Here is a 24932-nt window from a genome sequence, read left to right as displayed (position 1 = left end):
TCCTTCTCTTTTTCTTTTTGTTCTTGCCTTTCCACCTCTTATTCCTCCAGTCCCCAGGAGAGAACCATTATTTTAGGTTTGGGGGCAGGGGACTGGAGCTTGAGAGAGATGATCCCCATACACCATACTTCCCTTCGTCTTCATTCCCTTTCTATGACTCCTACCCCTACCTCTTCAGGCTCCAGTTGAGAACCATTACTTTAGATTTGGAAGGGAAAACTGGGGATTGAGAGAGATTGAAACTGGAATCGATTTGAGAGTCATCAGTCATCAGGAGAGAGTTGAATGCATAAGCTAACTAAGGTTGTAAGTTCAAATAAATGAACAGAGGACTGAGGCCAAAGCCATTTTTGAATCTAAGCTTAAGATTTAAATATTAGGGATATGAAAACGTTTCTCTCTAGTGAGTTATAATGGTCTTCATTTTCAGACCTACTTTTTCTTTTAAATATGATTATTTAATGTTCTAGTTATCCACATTTCAATTAACTCTCTTAGGGAAAAAGTTTTCATTATGCTGTGTACAACTGTCTCAAATTAAAATACATATATCAGTGTGTGGTGTGTGTATCTGTGTGTGTAGCTTCTTGTTTGGTTCCTTTTTTTTTTCGTAAAGAGAGCAAAGGGAATGAGAATGATTATCTTTCTTGAGCATGTATGAATTTGAAATGGCTCAGTACTTATTTTTGCTTTTCTTTCACTGTTAAATGTTTGCTTTAAAAGCTTATCTTTGTTTTAAAAGAAAATGCCTTGTGTCTATTTCCACATTGCTTTGGTTTGAGGAATTTAGGATTGAAAAAATGGTTGGTTACATTTGCTACAAATCACCTCTCATTTGGCCTATATACTGTGGGGTACCAGAGGTGTATTTCCTTAAGTGACCTAGTTTTCTGGTCCTGTTTTGACCTACTATCATGTAGATTCTGCATGATTTGATGATCATGTATTACAAGTCTCATTTTTTTTCCTGAAGAATTTCATTGTAAATTCTAAGTTTTACTAAGTTGACTTGTGGTATTTTTTGTTTGTTTTAGTTTGAAATGCTTACTGGTACTCTGCCATTTCAAGGTAAAGACAGAAATGAGACCATGAATATGATATTAAAGTAAGTGTAAACATTTTTTTTTTCTTTTGGGAAAAATTCCTTGCTTTCAGTTTTGAGAAACTTGTTACGGTTTTCATTTGACACAAAAGAACATTTTTCACTGTCTCATTCCCTTCCACCGTATAGGGGACATTATTTGCCATTGTGATAGCATTCTTTAAAATTATTTTTGGGATTTATAAATTTAGAAGTATGGCTAGATTTAAATGAAATTTTCTGAAATCCTCTTTTCCAGAGCAAAACTTGGAATGCCGCAGTTTCTTAGTGCTGAAGCACAAAGTCTTCTAAGGATGTTATTCAAAAGGAATCCAGCAAATAGATTGGGTATTATTTATTTTCTTAGCTTTTATAACAATATACTACATGCTTTGGGAGAATAATTATGACTTTATGTTTTCTGGCCTAAGTTCATTTACTACTGTTATGTGTTTATACGTAGAATTCTATGTTTTATGTATGCAAAGATTCCAGTAAACTCTGTTATACCCATCATTAAAAATGGAGTGGTCTAGTTATTCAGAACTTATGTTTAATATATATCATTATATCATATGAATGTCTCTTTTGACATAATTCACAGAGTTCTCCCTTCTATAGGTAATCCTTTTAGATATTTGAAGATAATTATTTTGTCCCTTCCAATATTCATCAAGATAAATGTTATGTTTCCATAACTGCTCATTATTTGGCTACTTTCTAGTAGCCTTTCCCTGGATCCAAATGTGATCCTATTATCCTGTTTATGTCCATGTGTTAAAATTTCGATGCCACTTTATTCATTGCATTTTTAATTTGGCCTATAGATATGAGATCATAAATTGAATTATGAAGAAAATGAAGGGGCTTCCCTGGTGGCGCAGTGGTTGAGAGTCCGCCTGCCAATGCAGGGGACACAGGTTCGTGCCCCAGTCCGGGAAGATACCACATGCCATGGAGCAGCTGGGCCCGTGAGCCATGGCCGCTGAGCCTGCACGTCCAGAGCCTGTGCTCCATAACGGGAGAGGCCACAACAGTGAGAGGCCGGTGTACCGCAAAAAAAAAAAAAAAAAAGAAAATGAAAATTGCTTAAATTTTAATGCTATGTTAGACATGATTTTTATTTGATTCAGAAGGTATTTTAGTATTTCATGATACCCTATGTGCTTCAGCATGAACATCAACTATTTTTTTATTATATTGAATTCAGAGGACCAATTAATAAAACATCAGATAAGAAATTGTAAACTTTTCACTTCAAGGAATCTATGAAATGTATGTACTCCTATTTACAGATAATAGCCTGGAAGCCAGGTAAGCAGATTAAAAAATTCAGACTGGTAAAAACATTCTTTCCATTTTTATAGGTTCAGAAGGAGTTGACGAAATCAAAAGACATCTTTTTTTTGCAAATATTGACTGGAATGTAAGTTCAGTAGCAAGTTCGTTACTGAGTACCTTTAATAAAAGCAAAAACTCAAGAGTAAATGGTAATATATGGACTTTGCTGATAAACTTAATCCATTTGTTTTATTTTTAGTATGAGATTTTATTTACAGGTGTAGCATTTCATGCAATTACCTTGAACCAGTAGATGTGTGGATGATATGTAGTAAATTTTTGTTGCTCATTTGTCTTACCTGTTAAATATGGTTAATATTCTCCCCTATTCTAGGTTGGGGAATGTGGGGGGAAGAAGAGAAAGGAGAAAGGGAATGAATCATAGGACAGATTCTTATAGAAAAATGAATCCTAAAGAATCTAAGATGTTATTTGATTTCAAATGGTTCTTTGTCATGTATTAGAACAAATTTAATTTGTTAAGAAGTGAAAATCTTTGTATATAGGTATTTTACTAAATTTTGAGAGAACATGAAAACAGAAACATTGTGAAATTCTGCAAAGTCATGTATTAAATTTTTTTAAGTTGCAACTCCCAGACTAATGAGCTTTTCTTAGAAAAGCTCACTTTTTATTGTTGTTTACAACTCAGCTTTATGTATTTTATGTACTATTAATCATCATAGGTAAGTGTTTTTGATTATTTAATTCTGGCACTGGTATTGAAAATTATCCCTAAAGAAAAAGTGTCTCTTTTGGTTTCTAAGGCAGAGGTAGAGAGCCACTAGTCACTGACCAAATTATTATTTCTTCTGGCTTGTAGAACAGGTTTCAGAAGTTAATATTTTGATTTAGTTTTTATAGTTGTAAAACTGCAACACATTAATAGTATTAATAACCTGAAAGGCCACACAGTGAACATACTGCATGGGAGTCTGCCCTTTGTCACATCTGTGTGCATCCCTCTTTCGGTGTCCTTGCATTCCCTTGTCATTTTTTTCTAATGCTTCTCTGCTCTTCCTTTTTCTTTAACTAGAAAAACTAGAAATGATTTTTCCATTATTTTTATATCTAAACAGTTTGTTTATTCTTCTTAAATAATAAGAGTGGAATGTGTACATGTTTAAATAAATGAAAATTACTTTAAAGTAATCCTCTATTAATTTTCCCTCACTGTGAGACTGTGAGCTTTTAAAAAAGTAGATTTCCAAAAAATAGTTATGTTGTAAGATATTTTGTATGTCTTTCCAAAACATAAATTTTAGGAAGTTAGATTGTTAGACAAGTTTCAATTTTTGAATTCTATAAAAAGAGCTCTAATCAGTGCATCTAATATATATTATTATGTGAAAACAAAATAGGTATAATGCATATTTCTTGGAGTTAGACTAATTATTAATTTTGATATCCTAGAATGTTATTAGTTATTTCTGCATGGTAACATTGTGATATGTTCTGTATGGTTATTTTACCAGTGAGAATTCAAGTCAGTTTTTGAAATCCAAAACTGAACAGAATTATTCCTCGTGAATGCAACCTGTGGCATTGCTGCTGTGTTTCTTGGTCTCATTTGATTCTGTACATTATCTCTCAAGTTTAGATGATACACAGAATTTGGTTAACAGGTTAGAATTTGGTTAACAGGTATCTGAAGCCTGTTGAAATTTCATTTATGAAATTGTGAGTCTTCTGTTAAGGACTGTGAATATCATGTTCTGCTTTAATAATTTTTCAAGTATTAATACATTTCTGTGTTATTCTGTTATTTCTTCTAGAAATTATATAAGAGAGAAGTTCAGCCTCCTTTCAAACCGGCTTCTGGAAAACCAGATGATACTTTTTGTTTTGATCCTGAATTTACTGCAAAAACACCTAAAGGTAATGCATGTTTATGTGTAACATAAGGGCTTTTATTCAGTTAGATGGTTAAAAAAGTAAACTAGCTTCTTAGGTAAAAACTAAAAGAATTGTAAGTTTGCAGAGGGTGGTTTGCCCTGTGTGGAAGTGTGGATCCTATATACAGCATTGCTTGGACACCTTTCAAACAGAGGCTGTACATGGGAAGTATTTACTAGGGAAGCAGAGACTAGAGCAAAGGGTGAACGTTTTCTTTTTTTCTTACTTTAAAAGTTTTTTGACATGCTAATGCATTAAAGGATGGGGATAAGAGGTAAGATATGAGATATATCACTCTGACTCTTATAGTTTACAATTTAATGAGGTTTACTTTTATTGGCATCTGTTTCATACATTCATCAACAAATATTGAATACCTACTATGTACTAAGCAGTGACAGTGTAGAAGTGAACAGAACAGACAAAAATTATAATCTACATGGAGCTTGCATAATAGTATGGGGAAACAGATAATATAAAATAAATCAAATACCTAATATAGTATGTCTGATGATAACATTTAATGGTTTCCTTTATATTCAAAGAAATGTTCACATTTCATATCATAAAATTCTGTGTAGTTCTAATTAAATATAATTATTTGGACATTAGATTCTCCTGGTTTGCCAGCTAGTGCTAATGCTCATCAACTCTTCAAAGGATTCAGCTTTGTTGCAACTTCTATTGCAGAAGAATACAAAATCACTCCAATCACAAGTGCAAATGTATTACCAATTGTTCAGGTAAATTCCACTTAGATTATTCAGATTGGGGATAATTATTTCTTTCAGTTACTGCTAATGGATTTACAGTGGTTTTTAAGTGATTTTCAACTGCTTCATTTATCTCTGTATAATGAATTAAAGATGTCTCCATATGTTTTGGAAAAAAGCAGACAGTAGTAACCTTTAATTATATTTATGTGATCTCTTTTGGCAAGAAAATGTAATGGGTGATGTATTAGCTAGTTGATTTAATTATTGTATTGGCTTTGGGGATCTAGAAAGTCTACAATTTAGGATCAGTTCAGAATCTGTGTAAACCATTTATAAATACTGATAAAACTTCTCTAGAATTATTCTTGATTTTTAAAAGATTTAAGAAGAATGTATACTTAGGAGAGAAGATAAAAAATGTGAAACCATATCATTCTATTTTGTATTTTACTTTTTAACAAAAACAGATAAATGGAAATGCTGCACAATTTGGTGCAGCGTATGAATTGAAAGAGGATATTGGTGTTGGCTCCTATTCTGTTTGCAAACGATGCATACACACTGCTACCAACATGGAATTTGCAGTGAAGGTATTGTCTCTGAGGCTAACTTTTTTTGTTTGTTTTATATGTATAAGTTAAATTGCAGGTCAACTGACAGACAGTTTTTCAGTGGAGCAAGTGGAGAAAGCAAAGATAAAATGATGAGGAAAATCTCTTACGACTTAATATTTTCATTTTGAATTTCTTTCCAAGACTTTATTTTGTTCAATAAAAAAAGACTTATTTTGGAGGAACAGTGTGTTTCATGAATGTCTTGCTTTTGAATAATTTTATTTTAATGTAGTATGTTAAGATTGAGCAATTGTGACAATTACTGTCACATTTGGATCAAATTATCAGTATAGTTTTAGTTAGATGGAATATAATGTTGAAGAAAGTGCTCTGTTTTTTATTGTTTCAGTTATAGGAAATTTTTAAATATTAAAATAATGTGAGACAAACATTACTCTGGAGTTTTATTATTTGCTTGAAAATATAACCAAATTTAAATTATGTCATTCATTTTTAGACAAAGAAAATATTTTTCCTCTGAGATTTTTCTTGTCTTATTTCTTAGATCATTGACAAAAGTAAAAGAGACCCCTCAGAAGAAATTGAAATTTTGATGCGCTATGGACAACACCCTAACATTATCACTTTAAAGGATGTAGGTATTTAAAATCTGTGTATCAGCTAAGCTAATGAAGTTATGACTTGGCACTTTATTTTCTTATTGAAACTTTTCATGTCCATGGTATGTTTACTTTCATGCCACAAAATCTTAAGACTCTTAAATTTGCCACTTCAGTTCTTCTTTTTCCCCTGATGATTTTATACTACTACCCTTCTTATAAAACGTCAGAAAGGAACTATGACGGTTGGTAAATGAGAGTGTCCTGATTACTTGAATGTATTCTAGCTGTTAACTAGTTAACATTATCACCAGCAACATTTATTATTCTCTAGTACTACAAGTATAGAAGATACAGGAGATTGGGAATCTGCCAAATTCTAGGAGATTTTACTTTCTTGATTGTACAGCAATTGGCTGTAGCACTGTGTATTGTTGCTTGGCTGAAATAGTATTAGTCTACTTTTTTAAAAGTGAACATATGACTCATAGTAATAGATGTTACTGAATGCTGACTTTTCATGTAAAGAAAATAATGCTCTTTCCTCTGTAGAAAAGGCAGACAATAAACCATCACCTTGATCAGTTTGTTTCAGATAATATGATATACATTTTGATTTATAATCCTTAAATAGTATTTTATATATATGTAAATGTATGTATGTGTGTGGATAGATAGATATATGTCTACACATATGTGTTTGTATGTGTAGATGTAGATATCACGTGCTCTGAATAAAAGGGTGTACATATTTTTAATATATTCTCCTTGATATAGTATTTGAATTCAACAAATATTTAAGACACCATGTCAGATAATAGACTGTGGGGAAGATATTAAAAAACAAATAATATATTTACTGCCAGAAGGAAGCTTACTATCGTTAAGGAAGGAAAGTGCCTATAATACAGTAAAAAAGTGAGACAGATGCCATTTGAGAGGCACAAAGTTCTATTTTTCCATTTATATTCTTTGATGAAGTATAACAGAAAACTTCAAAAGCTAATACAATTATATGTTTAACATGGTCTCACAGAATGGTGTAAGAGTCCATTTAGCCAGTTTAACCTTCAGTAGAACCTGCACTATATTAATACTAAAGGAATAATATTTTTTAACACTAGAGATTCATTAGAAAAGCAAAGTAAATATAATTTAAAACATTTCAGAATTGTAATTATAAATAATATCATTTTGAAAATATGTTCTTTTTTAGGTTTATGATGATGGTAGATATGTTTACCTTGTTACGGATTTGATGAAAGGAGGAGAGCTACTTGACCGTATTCTCAAACAAAAATGTTTTTCAGAACGGGAAGCTAGTGATGTACTGTTTATAATAACTAACACAGTTGACTATCTTCATTGTCAAGGAGTAAGTTGTAGTTATAGTCTTCCTTTTAATTCTGGGGCTTATATCTTCACAAAATAATATATAGGATATAACACCTAAAATGAATTACTTTTTATCACATATTTTTATACGGAATAGCCTAATAAAATTCATAATTTAGTGAAGGTTATAGGATTAGGAAATTGGGTAATACCTTATTAATTTTCTTCACTCTACCTGTTAGCCCTAATTTAATAGCATATTAGTTTTAAAAGTGGTTTGAATTATATATCTAACCTTGACTTTTAAATTATTAAACCTAATCAAACTTAAAAGTGAAACATAAAAGAGTTATCCAAGGGCATGTTGTGAATATTATTCAGATTATACTATGCCTAGCATGAAAGTTCTGGCAAGACTGCATAACTTGATTGTTGCCAGCCCCTCCCCCAATACAGTAAGAAATTTGGATTCTAAACATTTGAAGTATTACTATATTGAAATTTCTAGTGGAGGTGCAGGCCTGTTATTTTGCTTCCTATCTCTTCATAAAGAAAGCAAATGAACTGAGTTATCAAAACAAGGTAACTTTTATTGTATATATAGCTAAACAAGAAAAGAGAGTCACAAATAATTTAAAAATGTAAGTTTGAATAGTTGTAGTAGTAGATATGTACCCACTTACATATAAACAATAAAACAATGAACGACTCAGAAATGACATAATGAAAATTCTACAGGGGCCAGAACTCATTTTTGAGTGTGGTTTTACAGAGTACGTTTTCAGCATTTTGAAATGTAAATTGTATAATGCTAAAGGAGTAGTTCTATAATAATTTAATTCCTTGATTGTCTTTATCAACACACTCTAAAATAAAGGATGACCAGAATTTTTGAGAAGAAGAAAATGATAAACATCTCTTTTGTTTATTATTTTAGAAATTAAACACTACATCAATTAGGTAAATTAATGACAAACGTGTTGAGCATTTCTACATGCCAGACATTATAAAAGGTATTGCAGATTCAACCATGGGTTTAAGTCTTGATCCTTGTCTTGAAAGACCTTTTAATGTAGTAAACTGCTGATTAAAAATAGGACTAGATTGAATGAAGTAGATAGTGTATCAGAAAGAAAATCATCACAGAGAATTTCAGAATATTTTCCATTTCTAGCATTTCATTTGGTTCTTACTGTTTCTGTTTTTCTGCCGAGTTTTCATGCATTGAAAGTGTTTTGTTTTACTACGTTATTTTTTTAAATTTCTCTTATATTTATTTAGTCTTGTGAATGTTGAACAAAGGCATTTTGATGAGCTATAATTGACATACAACATTGTGTACGTTTAAGGTGTACAGGTTGATTTGAGACATTTATATGTTATTTTGCCACCATAGCATTACCTAGCACATCTATCATATCACAATAATAGCCACTTTAAAATGCTTGCTGTTAGGTCCAACATGGTTTATATTGGAGTTGGAATTGATTTTCTTTTTTCTTGAAACTGTGATCTGTTTTGGGGGGAGGGGTTCTTTGTATATCAGATAATTTTGGATTGTGTACTGCACATTTGTGTATTAACGTACGGAGATTTATTATATTCTGTTATTTTTCTCCAGTGATTATTTTTTGTTTTGTTTTCAGTGGGTAATTTTCTTAGGAGGGTTTGTGCTGAAAAATCTGCTTTGTGACAAGTATGTACTCCCCACCAGAGTCTTGTCTCCTTTTGCTCATTCCCCAGTACCTTCAAGGTAGTTGATTTTTCTACTTAGGTTTTATAGTTGTTTACCGTGGGGAGGGGGTGTTGAGTAGGGTCTTAGTCCATTATATCTACAAGTGGAACTGATAATTGAGTTTTGAGATTGGAAGTGGTTAACAAAACTGGTGGCTTGATAAAAACTGGCACATCTGGGGCTTCCCTGGTGGCGCAGTGGTTGAGAGTCCGCCTGCCGATGCAGGGGACACGGGTTCGTGCCCCGGTCCAGGAGGATCCCACATGCCACGGAGCGGCTGGACCCGTGAGCCATGGCCGCTCAGCCTGCGTGTCTGGAGCCTGTGCTCCACAACGGGAGAGGCCACAACAGTGAGGGCCCACGTACCGCAAAAAGAAAAAAACAAAAATAAAAAACCTGGCACATCTGTCTGATAGAGATAATTTTGTCTGTGTACTTCAGGTTGTCAGGGCCATCATGGTTGGAGAAAGTATCATTTTCAAAATTTTATGATTGAGACATTTCCCTTTCCTGGAAATATATTAACTTACAATGTTTTATTCCACAGATATTTAGTTAGCTATAGAATTGTAAAGCTTTTTTTTTTAATGTTCAAGGTTGTTCATCGTGATCTTAAACCCAGTAATATTTTATACGTGGATGAATCAGCCAATGCAGACTCCATTAGGATCTGTGATTTTGGGTTTGCAAAACAACTTCGAGGAGAAAATGGACTTCTTTTAACTCCATGCTACACTGCAAACTTTGTGGCACCTGAGGTATTCTTTAAAACTTCAGTATTTGCCTTTCATTCTTTTCCTTTAGTTAAATGTATTTGATATCATGTATATGTTATGGTAGGTAGGTAAAAGCTGAGTTATCTTGTCCTTTCCCAGCTATAAAGCTCTTTAAATCATTGAATTCTGATAACTCCCAATATAAATATTCAAACTAATAACTAGCATCTGAAACCAACCTGAATGCAATAATCAGATTATTCTATTCTGCTGGGTTACATGGTGGTTTCAGAATCATACCCTTTTAGAGCAGGGCAGAGAGTGAAGATAACCTCACCTTAAACATATTAAATATTCTAAAGGAGGAAACTGAGGCTCAAAATACTTAATATCAGCATTCACTGTGTAACAAAGCCAGGATAGATTTTCAGATATTTTGGTTTGTGCTGAACATGAAGTGATTTATATTGTTTAGCATTATACATAACATGGGCAATGCCATCCCCGATTATCTTTAAGATCTTCTAATTCATGGAGAAAACAGCTTCACAGGGTTTTTTTAATAAGCGGTAGGGTTTTTCTTGGCAAATAACATTCGTATGTAGATCTTAGAAGAGACAGGAAAGGTGAAGATGAGGAAGTCAAGGGGTGCACGTTTCACATTTGGCAAGCTCCAGCAGTCTGTCAGTTCTGATAATGGGGATGGGAGCTTTGACAGTAGCAACTCCCACAGCAGTGAAAGTATGGGTGATGAAAAATGAATCAGGGATGGCATTGGTCATATAGATTGTTTATAAGTTTTCTTTGTAAAAGTCAAGAACTGTTCTTATATGTTATGAATAATGCTAAGTCATATGAATTATCGGATGTTTAACACAAATGAAAATACACAGATATCCTCAGGTTAGAAAAATTGAATTTTCCAAGTCAGAAGAAGAATAAAATAATTTGAGGATGAATTCCTATCTCATGTGCATGTTTTTTTTTGCATTAAATACTAGTCCTTTATGGATAATATTGCACATCAGATATAATACAAGACACAGCGTATTTCTTATATTGAAATATCAACAAATCTGTATTTTAATGTAGCTATTAGAAAAATAATATTTCTAGTGATGAAAAGAGAAACATAGAAAATAGGAAAATAACTTTCTAATAGTGAAAAGTTCCCATGTTAAAATTTATTAAATCTTCCTTTAAGATGTTAATGTTGAGGAAGAAGTATAACACCTGCTTTACAGGGTTTTTATGATAAGATTTTCCCTGTAAGAAATTGTGTATGTATGCAGAGAATGTGCTCTAATCTATATTTTAATTATATTCATAGAATAATGAATGTACAAATTTTTATCACATTAAAATATATAGAAACTGTATGTCCCAAAACAAAAATTGGGATGCATGCATGATCCAAGAAGGGGTTATTGTACTGCCCCCAGATGTAAGAGATATCTTAGGCATAAAAAATTAGCTTTTCTAGGGCATTTTAATGGTTTTATAGAATAGGAAGATAGAAATTTGAGATTAAGGTTCTTCTGTTAAATATAGGGTATACTGTATATTTCTCATTTCATTAAAATGAAAAATATACAGTATGTCTGTGTTTAGATTAATGGTTAGGTAAACATTTTTAGATTAATGGCTAGGTAAACATTTTCCTAGGTAAATGAGTACAAATCTGCAGAGTAGAATACAGCCCATTGATGCTTTTTATCCTAACAGACTTCCATTGTAGTAAGACACTCTCACCATTGTAATAGTGAAGGTTTTCAGGTGGGCATGTGGAGACCACTTGTCTGTAACTAATGCCTCTAGTGTCTGAACTACCTTTGGCTAGGTTATAATTTGTATTTTCAAAATGCTTTGAAAAGTTTTATTATCAAGAGCTGAAGCCTCTGCTAGCAATCAATGCATATTTGTAAATTGTTATAAATGTAAAACAGGTTTGGGGTAAGATTTGTTTCTAAAATTTCAGACCCCTTCAAAAATTATTAGTGAAGTGAAATGCATTATCTTTTCAACTAGAATCAGAAAGATTCAAGTATCCATGCAGATATTTGAATAAATAATAGCATTTATGAGAGTATAAATTCATTATTCATCACAGTTCATTAAGATCCCTTATTTGCTAAAAGAGAAACTAATTAGTAGTACTAATTTCAGCTGAACAATAAGGAATATTCATTCACTTTTTTGATATGCATCAATTCAGTCAACCTCTTAAGGCTTATTTACTTAATAGATGTGCTTTTGTACTATACCTATGTCACAAAAATTAATGTATCTCAAAAAATATTTATTCTTTTATAAAAGCAAATCTATCATATTATTTAACTGACATTTAATGTCTACTGAGGTCTAAGAATGATCCTGAACTAAAGGAATTTACAATATATTGGATGGATGCTATGCCTGCAACTCTTTTTAAAAAGTAAATGTGAAATTACCCTGCTTTGCTCTGGCTTTAGGCTGTCATATGTTTTCCTCCAAATATGAATTTATCTGAATGAGCATCTCTGTCTATGTTACATTTTGATGATTTGGGAAGCCAAATGAGAGAGAAAGTAAAGTCATTAACTACTTTAATTTTGACTTCTATCTTCTTTGTATTTAACTTGATGCAAGTAAGAAGGTATGAAGCATGTTACTTTCTACATTGTACTCTTTCCTTCATCCCGCTACCTTGCCTTTTTTTTTATGGCTGTATGTTCTTACTATTAATAGGACATTGAGATCTAGAACAAAAGTAGACTGCCTCTTCTTTACAGCTACAAAATGGGTTTAAGTGTGTGGTAAAGCTAAACCAAGTTTTTCATGATTGATCCTAATTAGATTAAGCAATATGATCCCTCCAGTGCCTTTCTTCTCATTAACTCTGAAGGTTTTGGGAGTATGAAATACCTATAGCTGACTCACTGATTAACCCTTGCCTGTCCAACTAGTTCACTAAGCAGTCCCTCAGCCTTGGCTTTGCATTGGATCATCCGGGAACCTTTAAAAATATTGTCCTAAGGGAACCAGGGAAAACATGGTGATGCCCAGAACTGCAAGAAATGATGAGAGGGCTTCCCTGATGTAGCAGTGGTTAAGAATCCTCCTGCCAATGCAGGGGACGTGGGTTCGAGCCCTGGTCCGGGAAGATCCAACATGCCGCAGAGCAACTAAGCCTGTGCACCACAACTACTGAGCCTGTGCTCTAGAGCCTGTGCTCCACAACTACTGAAGCCCACAAGCCACAACTACTGAAGTCCACATGCCTAGAGCCCATGCTCCACAACAAGAGAAGCCACTGCAATGAGAAGCCCGTGCGCCGCAACGAAGAGTAACCCCCACTCACCGCAACTAGAGAAAGCCTGCGCACAGCAACAAAGACCCAATGCAGCAAAGAATTATAAATAAATTAAATAAATAAATGTATTTTTAAAAAAAAGGAAGTGATGAGAAAAGGAAAGAGATAAGGGAAAAAAGCAGGAGAGGTTTATGTTTCACTAGAGGATGCCAGGTTAGGCTTATCGTGATGTGAATTGTTTAGCTCTACCTCATTATTTATTAGGGCCTTTGTAGTCTCCACTAGTGTTATTTACATAAGCCAGTTAAATAGGTATTTTGATAGCCTATTCAGCTTCCCAAGTTTGCAGATACGTGTGCTCTTATAAATACACTTTGACTATGAAAAAAACATTATATCTTGAATTTTAAGTTAGTTAGATACGTATTATTCAAGTCTGGCCATTGTCAAAGCTAAACATTAATATTTTTAGCCTTTTATAAATGAAATGTGCATTCTGGTGGTTACACAGTCCCCAGTGTTAACGCATTAATAATGTTTCTATTTTGTTCCTATGTCTAAAGGCTTTAGCAGTGGGCTTGTTTTTCTAAATTTAAAAAAAGGCCTCATTTCACCTCAGACTAGCTATTAACTTCACAGAGAATATTCACATGAATATATAATAAATATGTTATTTGATTTTTATTAATACTAGTCTCAAAAGAAAAAAGCTACCTAAATTATTATATGAAAAATTAACAAAACCATTCAGAATTTATCAAATGTGTGTTTGTGATCCAGAAATATACTGATATTTTTTAAGACATGAGCCTTGTATATAAAATATAAATTCATCTTGCTTTCATGAGATTATATATTATCTTACCACCTCTTGTGTAATAAGGAGGCAATTATCATAGATATTAAAATCACAGACACTAGAGTAAGAATGCCTGCTCCACTACTCACTAGTTTTGTGATATTGGGCAAATTACTTACCATTTACGTCAGTTTCCTCATCTTCAAAATGGAAGTAATATCTATCTCATAGAGTCAGTGTTAGGGTTAAAAGACAGTACTCTGTGTAGAATATATTAAGCTCTCTATACATATTATTTTAAATTTTGATGTGTCTGGATTTCCTGAGAGGAGGAGTGAAAGCTCATTGAGGTCAGGGATCATATCTTTAAAGGCTGTTTTTTTGTATCACTCATGTTGCTTAATCACATTAATAGCCACTTATTGAATGCTTGTTAATTGCAGAAGACTTTCCCTTTAACATTGTGAATTTATTTTTGAAAAGATTAAAATGAGCTAAATTGTGAACATTTGTGAGATTATTAGAAGCACAACTTTCTTTTAGATGAGAAAACTGAGTTTATACTGAGTAGTACCAGATGAGTATTTCTTTCTCAGGTTCTTATGCAACAAGGCTATGATGCTGCTTGTGATATTTGGAGTCTGGGAGTCCTTTTTTACACAATGTTGGCTGGGTAAGAAATTTATATACTCAAATTAATTCACATCATTATTTGAATTTCACCTGTATATTTTCATCTAGAAAGAGGACAGATGAAAATAACCTTAAGGAAAATGCTATCAATATTTCAAAATATTATATACTTATAAAATTAAAAAAACATAAGGTGTTTAAGGAGGCATTATTTAGATATATAATTAAAAGATTGTTCAGTTAGAACTAAAACTTCAAAATAAAGCATTTATTTTTATTTTGATATTTTACATTTGAGTGCATTACTTTTTGAAAATGTTTACTTGAGCATGAAATAATTTCATGGTTCAGCAGATGCTTACCCCTGAACTTGCTGGTGTTAATTTTTTTTAAGTACTTGAATTTTGGTTCTCTTGGCAATAGAGATTTAGTAAGATCGAGCTTTATAACAAAGTTAAATAAAGTGGTAACAATACTAAACTACAGAAACACGCACAGCTGCCTTCTTTTAAAAGGATAAAGAAATACTAAAAAATGTAACCATTGGATTGTGTTAATATGTTAATTTATAAATAATACAAGTGCTGTTTTAATAATGAGTAGCACTTTTATTTAGGAGTAAAAATGTGTAGCCGTAGATAAAGGCTAGGTTTAGCAAAGTCTAATGTGTAGAATGAAATTTGAAGAATTATAATATAATTGTACTTAGGTGTGAGTTTTTAAAGAAGCCATTTAGTATAATTAAATATGCTTGATGTAGCAGGAGCTTTATAAAGATAAGTTATGAAAATGGTGACTCTAAATTATTTATTGGCTTGGTGATAATTACATGTCAGTATATTCCACGTACTTTTAGACATAGGCAAAATAGTTATAGACCACAGCAAGTGCTAAAGTTAAGGGTAGCTCAAGTTTTCATGTGAACAGCAATCAGCAGTATTGGTTTCAAACCATGGGATACAATTTCTAGATAGCTGCTTTCAAATATTTACTTTATGACTAAACAAAACATTTTGTGTGTGTGCATATGTATGTGTGTTTTTGTCAACTTAATGGTTACATGAGAGAATTAACACATTAACATATTAAGACATCTTCCTCATACTTTTTAACCATAAGTCTTTCTGTTCCCAAATTTGAATACCATTTTTAGTTCCATTTGTTACAATGGTATAAAACTGATCACTTTTTGTCATTCTATAATTATTTTTTAAACTATTTTAACTTCATACAATGTATTTGTCTTCCTGTCTGTGAATACTGATCCATGTAATAATTTTAATGGCTATAGAGGATTTTTCTGTTACATTGATATAAATATTTAACCAGTTTTTCATAAACATTAATTAAAACTATTGTTAACTTGTTTTCACTGATAATATTGATAAAATGCTAATGAATAAATTTGAGCCAATTCAATAAATATATTATGAATATATAAAATTAACAATTTCTTCATAGTAGGTATATTTGGTTTGCTAACTTATGCCCGTGAGAATATAAAATTTGCATGTTTCATTCTGGTCTGATTTTCAGAATGTAGAGCTACATAAAAAGCTACCTTTATTTTATTTTACATTGATTAACTGATCAAAGGCAAAAAAAATGATTGCTGTAGGCAAGACTCTTCATTTTATTAAATAATTCATTAGGATTAAGTTTATTGTTTGAAATATAAAATTTGATATGAACAGTAAAGGGAAATTTTAGGTGGTATTCTTAATTTGCTATAGTAAATATATTCTTGTAGTTCTATACTCATCACTTTCAATTAGATTTAATATATATGTTAGGCCCTTATGTATACTTAAATCTTTTTTTATTAATAGATATACTCCATTTGCTAATGGCCCCAATGATACTCCTGAAGAGATACTGCTGCGTATAGGCAATGGAAAGTTCTCTTTGAGTGGTGGAAACTGGGACAGTATTTCAGATGGAGCAAAGGTATAAATTATAGATGTTTTGTTGAATTACTGTTAATTCCTGAAATCTTTAAGTTATAGCCTAGTCTGCATTCGCAGAGTATCTGATGGTGTTTTATGTCAGTATTTGTTTTTAAATCACAGTATTTGTTTTTAAGTCAACTCACATATATGTGTGGATTGAAGAAGACAAAGGCTGAATTTTTTTTTTTTTTTGCCATGCTTCTGGGACACATTTCTCTCTTATCAGTTCACATGTGATCAGGGAATATAAACCACTTCCAGTGTTAACCAAAACCAAAAATGTAAATCTACTGAGGAAAAATACATAAAGCCAACTAAAGTTGGTTTCTGCATTTAATATGTTTTTACACATCATATCTTCTTTAGCACAGACATTGACTAGTGATTATGTAGGTGATTTTTATATGTTAACTTATTCTTAGAGAATATACAAACTTTTTATCAGTTGTACCTAGATATATATGATTGATGGCTAAGAGCTGTTCAATAGAAATGTTCAATATGCAAGCCACGTATGTAATTTTAAAATTTCTAGTAGTCACATTAAAAAAAATAAACAGGCAAAATTAATGTTAATAATATATTTTATTTAACCTGGTATATCCAAAATATTTCAACATCTAATCAATATTTTAAAAATTAGTGAGATTTTACATTATTTTTTCATACTAATTTTTCAAATTCTTGTGTGTATTTTATACTTATAGCCCGTCTGAATTTGGACGTACCTACATTTTAAAAGTGCTTAATAGCCACAGGTGGCTAGTGGCTGTCGTTATTAGTGAAGTTTCAAAGTAACTGGCCTTACTTAATTTAGGGAAAAAATAATAGGTCAAGGCTTGAATATTAATTCTTACATTTATAGTCTAAAAATTTTAAGTTTTAAAACAACAACCCAAAGTTGTCAGCATGTGGTTTATAGGGCCCTGAAGCTTTTAAGCTACATTTTGAAGTAGAAAACATTTTAAGACAAAAGGATTTGCTTGTATTTAATATCTGCTAATGATAAAACCTAATTGTCTCAGGGACATTAGCTAATCTGTAGGATACATTATGTAGTAAATCTTGTATCCTGATCACTGTAGAATAAAAAAATCAGTGATTTGATTATCATTACCTTTCAAACATTAGAAATACAGGGAGGGGATTGTGTTTGGATCTTAGCCATAACACAAGTGTGCTGTGTGGTGTAGTAAAAGGAACACCTGATTGGAAGCCAAGAGAACTGAGTGCTAGTTTTTGATCTACTAACTGCCTGCCTCAGTTTGCTCATCTGTAAAATTTGGGGATTAAGTTCTCCCTTTGGTTCCTTCCAATTCCAAAATTCCATTTCTATGCAATTTGGTTTATTTATAATTTGTCAGATTTCCCTTTATAAAGTGATTTAAACTACTAATATTATTCATTAAATATATGTATTTTCTAATCAGCCAGGTCATGCGTCAAAAAGTACATTTTCCCAAGGAACAATTCCAATGTTTAAAGCTATACACATGAAACTCTTGTGTTCCTCTAAAAAAAAATAACTAGCAACAGTGAATCTAATGCTGAAATAGAGATTTATATGCCACTTGTGCTTAGATTTTTGGTTTTCCATGTTCTATGTGTTTTATGTTTGCGTCTGTGTAATGCTTAAGGAATAATAGATATCAAAATTCAGTTTTATTCTTACCTCATTTAGTCTGATATTCTGGAGAAATTAACATAGAAAAATATATTGGGGGATGTTGAAATATTTCACAAGGTCTTTCATGTATTCCCTTTTTATGGATTAAATTACTTTAGTTCTGTCTTTGGAATTTTTCTGAAAATGGTGGCAGATTACTGAGCAAATGAGCTATATGAACTTTAAAAAAAATCTGTACATTTTAACAGTTCGATAATTTCTTGTCTGTTTTAAATTAGTGATGAAGGTAAACTATTGTTCAGTTACCCATAACTCCTTATACTAGTTCCCTTTAGTTGGGAGAACTGTAACATTTACTGTCACCTCATGACAATTGTTTTACTCAATTATAGTTCCTTATAAGTTGTTTTTCCCTCCAGTGCTTTTCTTCACATTGGTGAGTATCACTATCAGAAGCATATAGAAAATGATTCTGTTTGCCTCCTGTCCATGCACAGTTCCTAGAATTTGTTCATTCAATTAAATGGGGTGGGGGTGGGGGTGATAGTGGAAGTCATGTTAGCTTTGTGTGTCTTATTGCTACAATAGTTTCAGCATTGAGAACATTGACATTGCTGCTTCCCTTTTGTTAAACAGTGGGGACAAGGAGAAGAATCTGGTAAACAAAACAAAAGTAGAAGAGGCAAGAGAGTAATGAAATTTTCGTGGTGTCACAATATATTAAAAATAAACACAGTAATACCTGATTAATTACAAGGCATTTCTATCTAAATTTTACAATAATTTAAGTAAGTAAAATGTCACTTATTTCAAATACATACACCCTTGACCAAAAAAAGAATTGCCGAGTAGAAGTTTTTACAGGACGGTTATTTGTGGCTTCCTCCCTTGCCTTCTTTAAAAAGAGCAACTTGTGCTTTTCCTCAACTGCATTCCTATTACTGCATTGTATGTACTTTTATTAGAGTATTAGTACTTAATCACTTTCTCCCTGGTTATATATTCATTTGTATGCATTTTTACTTTTCCCACTCAGGGAGCTTTAAATGTCATATTCACTTTTGCATTTCCTATCATACCTAGCATAATAAATACTTAATTGAATACTCTTTTCACAAGCTATTTAATCTTTTCCTCAAGTATACCTTGCATTGTTAATTTACACTCTAAGCTTTTTTTTGTCCAATATAGAAATATAAATATTTTCCTATTGTGAATGACTATAAATTTGAAATAAGTGGTCGTTTTTTTTTGATTAATCAATATAATGCCAATTTATAATAACACCAAGTTCTCATTATATGTGGGTCATTTCTTGAGCACTCTGAACTGTTACATTGACATACAGTACTTGCCCACTCCCATGCCAACATTACACTACTTTTATTTTAAAAGTCTTGTTATTGCATAAATAAGTCTCCACGCCTTATCACTACCACATCTTCTTCCTCTTCAAAATTGTCTTGGCTGTTTTGGTTCTTTCTTTTTTGTTTATACAGCAGGTTCTTATTAGTCATCAGTTTTATACACATCAGTGTATACATGTCAATCCCAATCGCCCCATTCATCACACCACCACCCCCAGCCCCCGCGGCTTTCCCCCTTTGGTGTCCATACGTTTGTTCTCTACATGTGTGTCTCAATTTCTTCCCTGCAAACCAGTTCATCTGTACCATTTTTCTAGGTTCCACATACCTGCGTTAATATACGGTATTTGTTTTTCTCTTTCTGACTTACTTCACTCTGTATGACAGTCTCCAGATCCATCCATGTCTCAACAAATGACCCAATTTCATTCCTTTTTATGGCTGAGTAATATTCTATTGTATATATGTACCACTGTGAATGGCTATAAATTCGAAATAAGTGGTCAGGTTTTATGTAAATATTTCTTTACCATTTTTGGCTTGAAGTTGCTTTTAAGTGAAGTTTTTTGTTCACATATTTAAAAGTCATAGATTTCTAGAGCTAGGTGGGATCTGGTCCATCATTTTGCAGAGAGATAAACCAAGGTGTGCAGAATTTATCTTGTCCATGGTCATACACTGAGTGGCATAGCTGGAATTGATTTTCATTCCAGTACTCTTTTCAGTCTACCACATGTTAGGGAAGACTTTCTGGAGGAAGAAAGGCTTGATTAGCTTGGATTATGTGGATGGAATGGAGAAGAAAGAGGTCTATAACCCTTTAAGGCTCAGAGGAAAGGTGTTATCGTTCACCTACTTCTTTCCTATAATATGGAAATTAAGTATACCAAAGCTTATTACTTGTTACTTAGTCTATATTGAACAGCAGCTTTACAGTTAAAACACTATATTGAAATGTAAGGCTGGACACTATAAAACTCTAAGAGGAAAACATAAGCAGAGCACTCTTTGGCATAAATTGCAGCAAGATCTTTTTTGATCCACCTCCTAGAGTAATGAAACTAAAAACAAAAATAAACAAGTGAGATCTAATTAAACTTAAAAGCTTTTGCACAGCAAAGGAAACCATAAACAAAACAAAAAGACAGCCGTCAGAATGGGAGAAAATATTGGCAAATGGAGCAACCAACAAGGGATTAATCTCCAAAATATATGAACAGCTCATGTAGCTCAATATCAAAAAAACAAACAACTCAATCAAAAAGTGGGTGGAAGATCTAAATAGACATTTCTCCAAAGAAGACATGCAGGTGGCAAAAAAAAGCTCATAAAAAGATGCTCAACATCACAAATTATTAGAGAAGTGCAAATCAAAACTGCAATGAGGTATCACCTCACACCGGTCAGAATGGCCATCATCGAAAAATCTACAAACAATAAATGCTGGAGAGGGTGTGGAGAAAAGAGAACCCTCCTACACTGTTGTTGGGAATGTAAATTGGTACAGCCACTATGGAGAACAGTATGGAGCTTCTTTAAAAAAACTAGAAATAGAGCTACCATACGACCCAGCAATCCCCACTCCTGGGCATATACCCAGACAAAACCATAATTCAAAATGATAGATGCACCCCAATGTTCATTGCAACACTATTTACAATAGCCAGGACATGGTAGCAATCTAAATGTCCATCAACAGAGGGATGGATAAAGAATATGTGGTACATATGTGCAATGGAATATTACTCAGCCATAAAAAAGAACAAAATAATGCCAACTGCAGCAACATGGATGGACCTAGAGATTATCATACTGAGTGAAGTAAGTCAGAGGAAGACAAATATCATATGATATCACTTATATGTGGAATCTAAAAAAAGGTACAAATAAACTTATTTACAAAATAGATGTAGAGTCACAGATGTAGAAAACAAACTTACAGTTACCAGGGGATAATGGGGGGGGATGAATTTGGAGATTGGGATTGACATATACACACTACTATATGTAAAATAGATAACTAATAAGAACCTGCTGTATAGCACAAGGAATTCTACTCAATACTCTGTAATGACCTATATGGGAAAATAATGTAAAAAAAAAAAGATTGGATATATGATGTATGTATAACTGATTCACTTTGCTGTACACCTGAAACTAACACAACATTGTAAATCAACTATACTCCAATAAAAATTTAAAACAAAAACGAAAACACTATACTGAAATACTTCTAGAACTTCTAGTACTATAGCTTTCAAACACCTTGTGCCAAATAATACTAGAGAAAGACTACAATGTCTAAACAAAGCTAGGGAAATGCACTAGCAAATTCAATAATTAGAATTTTATTCTTATTTAATTGTGAGGGATAATTTGTTGTTACCTTTAATCAGGGCAGAAAGTGTTACTTATGTATGGAACTCAGTCTTTTATACTGAGGAAGTATGAATTGTAATACATTTGACCAAATTAAAATGCTTGCAGTATAATTAGTAATAACTGCAGTGAAAATAATGGTTTATCTCAGTCACATGATTAAATTTGAAATAGAAGTGATGAATTATTAATCAGTAGTTTCCAAGCTTTAATGAATTTGCCATCTGAGTACTGTGAGAAGAATAGGAAAATTGCTATTCTCCCGTATTAGTGTTTGTTCAAAGAATTTAGAGTTTTGCTGACTTTTACTTAAAATGGATATTAAAAAAATAGGAAATCTTTAAGTCTAGATTAGATTAAGTTAATCATTTTAATTAGTAATGGCTTTCTTCCAACTAGATTATCTAACTAAATACCCAGTGATTGTATATAAGTGATCATTCTTGTCATAGCTCAGTATCTTTTCTTAAAACTGGCCAACACTACTATATCTACTTTGAAAAAAGTGCAAAATTATTCATAATGTAGGGACAGATTTTTGTGTACTGTGGGTGAGCTCATTTTCCTCTTAGCTATCAAGAAAATTCAGTGAATATTACCTAAGATAATGACACATTTGCTTTTTCATCTGTCATCCATCCTCTCGTCATTCTGTCAAGGAGATTTTACTTCTTATTTTTCAGGGAGGTTAAAAAGAAGTAAGATAGATTAAGCCCTATTAAAACAACTTCAGGTTCTTTAAAAGAAAGTAGCAAAATGTTGATACTGTGCTATGAAGCTATTTGATATTGTAAACTAAACAGCATTTTGTTCATCTTTCCAAGGAAACAATAATTAAAAAGTTTTATAAGCATTTAGGATATGGCCATGTTTACTGCATTTTCATTTTCATTTAAGGAGAATCCACTTTGTTTTTGGAAATCAGTCTTTGTCTCCAAATATAAATTGACAATTTCAGTCTTATATAACTTAGCTGAATTTTACCCCAGAAATAATTATATCCTTTTTGCTTTAACAGGGTTCACCATATATCACAGTTTGCTTGGAACAGTCCTGGTTTATGCCTTTGGCTCTCAACTTTCCCATTTTGGATAACAAATTGTATGGCCATCTTAGCTTTAACTGTCCTTAATTTCAGTTAAATTTTTTCAATGAATATATAATAAAGCAATATTGTTGAACTTTGTTATGAAAAACTGATTTTTTTTCTGAAACAGATTTTGATATTTTTCATGAATGCTTACTTAGTGCTGTGAACATTGAGCACTTATTGTGTGTATATGATAGTTATTACTTTAGAAAGAAAGCAGCAATTAATTATGTAAAATTCAGACATCAATACTGAGTTTAATAGGGAAGATTGAGAGGTAGTATAGTTTAGTACTTATGAGCCAGACTCTGACTGACTGCCTGGATGCCTATCCTTACTTACTAGTTATGTGTTACATACTTAAAAGCTATGTGACCTTGGGAATGGTGCTTAACCTCTTCATGCCTTAGTTTTCACATCTGTAAAGTGAAGATAGTAATAGTACCTACCTCAGGGTTGTTATGAAGATAAACCAGGTTAATAAATGTAGCACATAGTCATAATAAGTGTTCAGTTAGTGTTAGCTAATATCATTAAGAATGTATAAAGCACTTTGATGATCAAATGTTAATCTTTGAAATTCCCATTAGCAATAAAAACCCTCATGAGTGAAATTAAAGCCATAGTAGTATATTTCAATATTTGTATAGGCCCATCTCCTAAAATTCTTTTTCATTCTCTCACCATCACTACCTGTACCTTTCAGTAAACCCTCAGAATCCACAGGAAAGTACTAAAGCTCAAATAAGGTTTAATGAGGAGCAGAGTAGTGTTAAATTTTAGTATGTATAGTTAGTTTATATGTTGAAACATACTTTGGTGAGTGGGAGTAGAGGAACCTATTGTTTTGGGCTAGACCATTGATTTTTTAAAACAACTTTACTGAGGGGTGCTACACAACAAAATGAGTATATAATTTAATGTCATGACATATTTACACACCAATGAAACCATCACAAAATCAAGATAATAAACATATGCATCACCCCTAAAAGTTTCCTCATGTTCCTTTATAATCCTTCCCTCCTGCCTCACATCCTGAACTCACAATCCCCCGCCCCTCACTCCCTGGCAACCAGGGACCTACTGTCTGATGCTACGGGTTAGTTTACATTTTCTCGAAATGATTATAAATGGAAGCATATAATGTATACTCTTTTTTGTCTCTTTCTCTCATAATTATTTTGAGATTCATCCATGTTGTTGGAGTGTATCAATATTTTGTTACTTTACATCACTGAATAATAATCCATTGTATGGATACACAACAGTTTGTCCATTTACCTGTTGATGGACATTTGGGTTGTTGGCAGTTTTGTGATATTCCAGTAAAGCTGCAGTGAGTATCCATGTGAAAGTGTTTACATGGATGCATGCCTTTCATTTTTGTATGAATACTCAGGAGTAGAATGATTGGATCATATATTTAACTTTTTAAGAAACCACCAAACTGTTTTTTAGTTCCTGTACCATTTTACATTCCCACCAGCAGTGTATGAGAGTTTTAGTTCTTCCATATCCTTGCCAATACTTGATTTGTTTGTTTTTTTGTTGTTGTTTGTTTTTTTTTTCTTCTTTGGCCGTGCAGCATGTGGGATCTTAGTTCCCCAACCATGGTTTGAACCTGCGCCCCCTGCATTGGAAGTGCGGATTCTTAACCACTGGACCACCAGGGAAGCCCCCACCAACACTTGATAATGATCATTCTTTTTTAATTTTAGCTCTTTTAAAATGTATGTAATGGTATCGCGTATTATTTTAATTTGCACTTCCCTAGTAACTAACGATGTTGAGCATTTTTC

At 32.5% G+C, this 24932-nt stretch overlaps 1 protein-coding gene across 11 annotated transcripts in view; it reads left to right on the top strand.

Annotated features, from left to right (window-relative positions):
- Positions 1-24932, top strand: part of RPS6KA6 (ribosomal protein S6 kinase A6) — a 167245-nt gene that overhangs the window by 106142 nt on the left and 36171 nt on the right. For 9 of the 11 annotated variants that reach the window (XM_079911622.1, XM_079911626.1, XM_079911625.1 and 6 more), the window contains 11 exons: positions 1035-1105; positions 1341-1429; positions 2449-2507; positions 4198-4300; positions 4931-5061; positions 5502-5624; positions 6154-6243; positions 7425-7583; positions 9875-10036; positions 14682-14758; positions 16548-16665. In XM_079911622.1, the coding sequence (XP_079767748.1) occupies positions 1035-1105; positions 1341-1429; positions 2449-2507; positions 4198-4300; positions 4931-5061; positions 5502-5624; positions 6154-6243; positions 7425-7583; positions 9875-10036; positions 14682-14758; positions 16548-16665 (1182 nt within the window). Of the gene's footprint in view, positions 1-1034; positions 1106-1340; positions 1430-2448; positions 2508-4197; positions 4301-4930; positions 5062-5501; positions 5625-6153; positions 6244-7424; positions 7584-9189; positions 9297-9874; positions 10037-14681; positions 14759-16547; positions 16666-24932 lie in introns of those variants that run through there. The other 2 variants (XR_013825835.1, XM_079911628.1) reach the window with 2 other exon arrangements.

Source organism: Stenella coeruleoalba (assembly GCF_951394435.1).
Source record: "Stenella coeruleoalba genome assembly, chromosome: X".
NCBI classification, from domain to species: Eukaryota; Metazoa; Chordata; class Mammalia; order Artiodactyla; family Delphinidae; genus Stenella; species Stenella coeruleoalba.
This window is presented reverse-complemented; position numbering and strand designations above follow the sequence as displayed.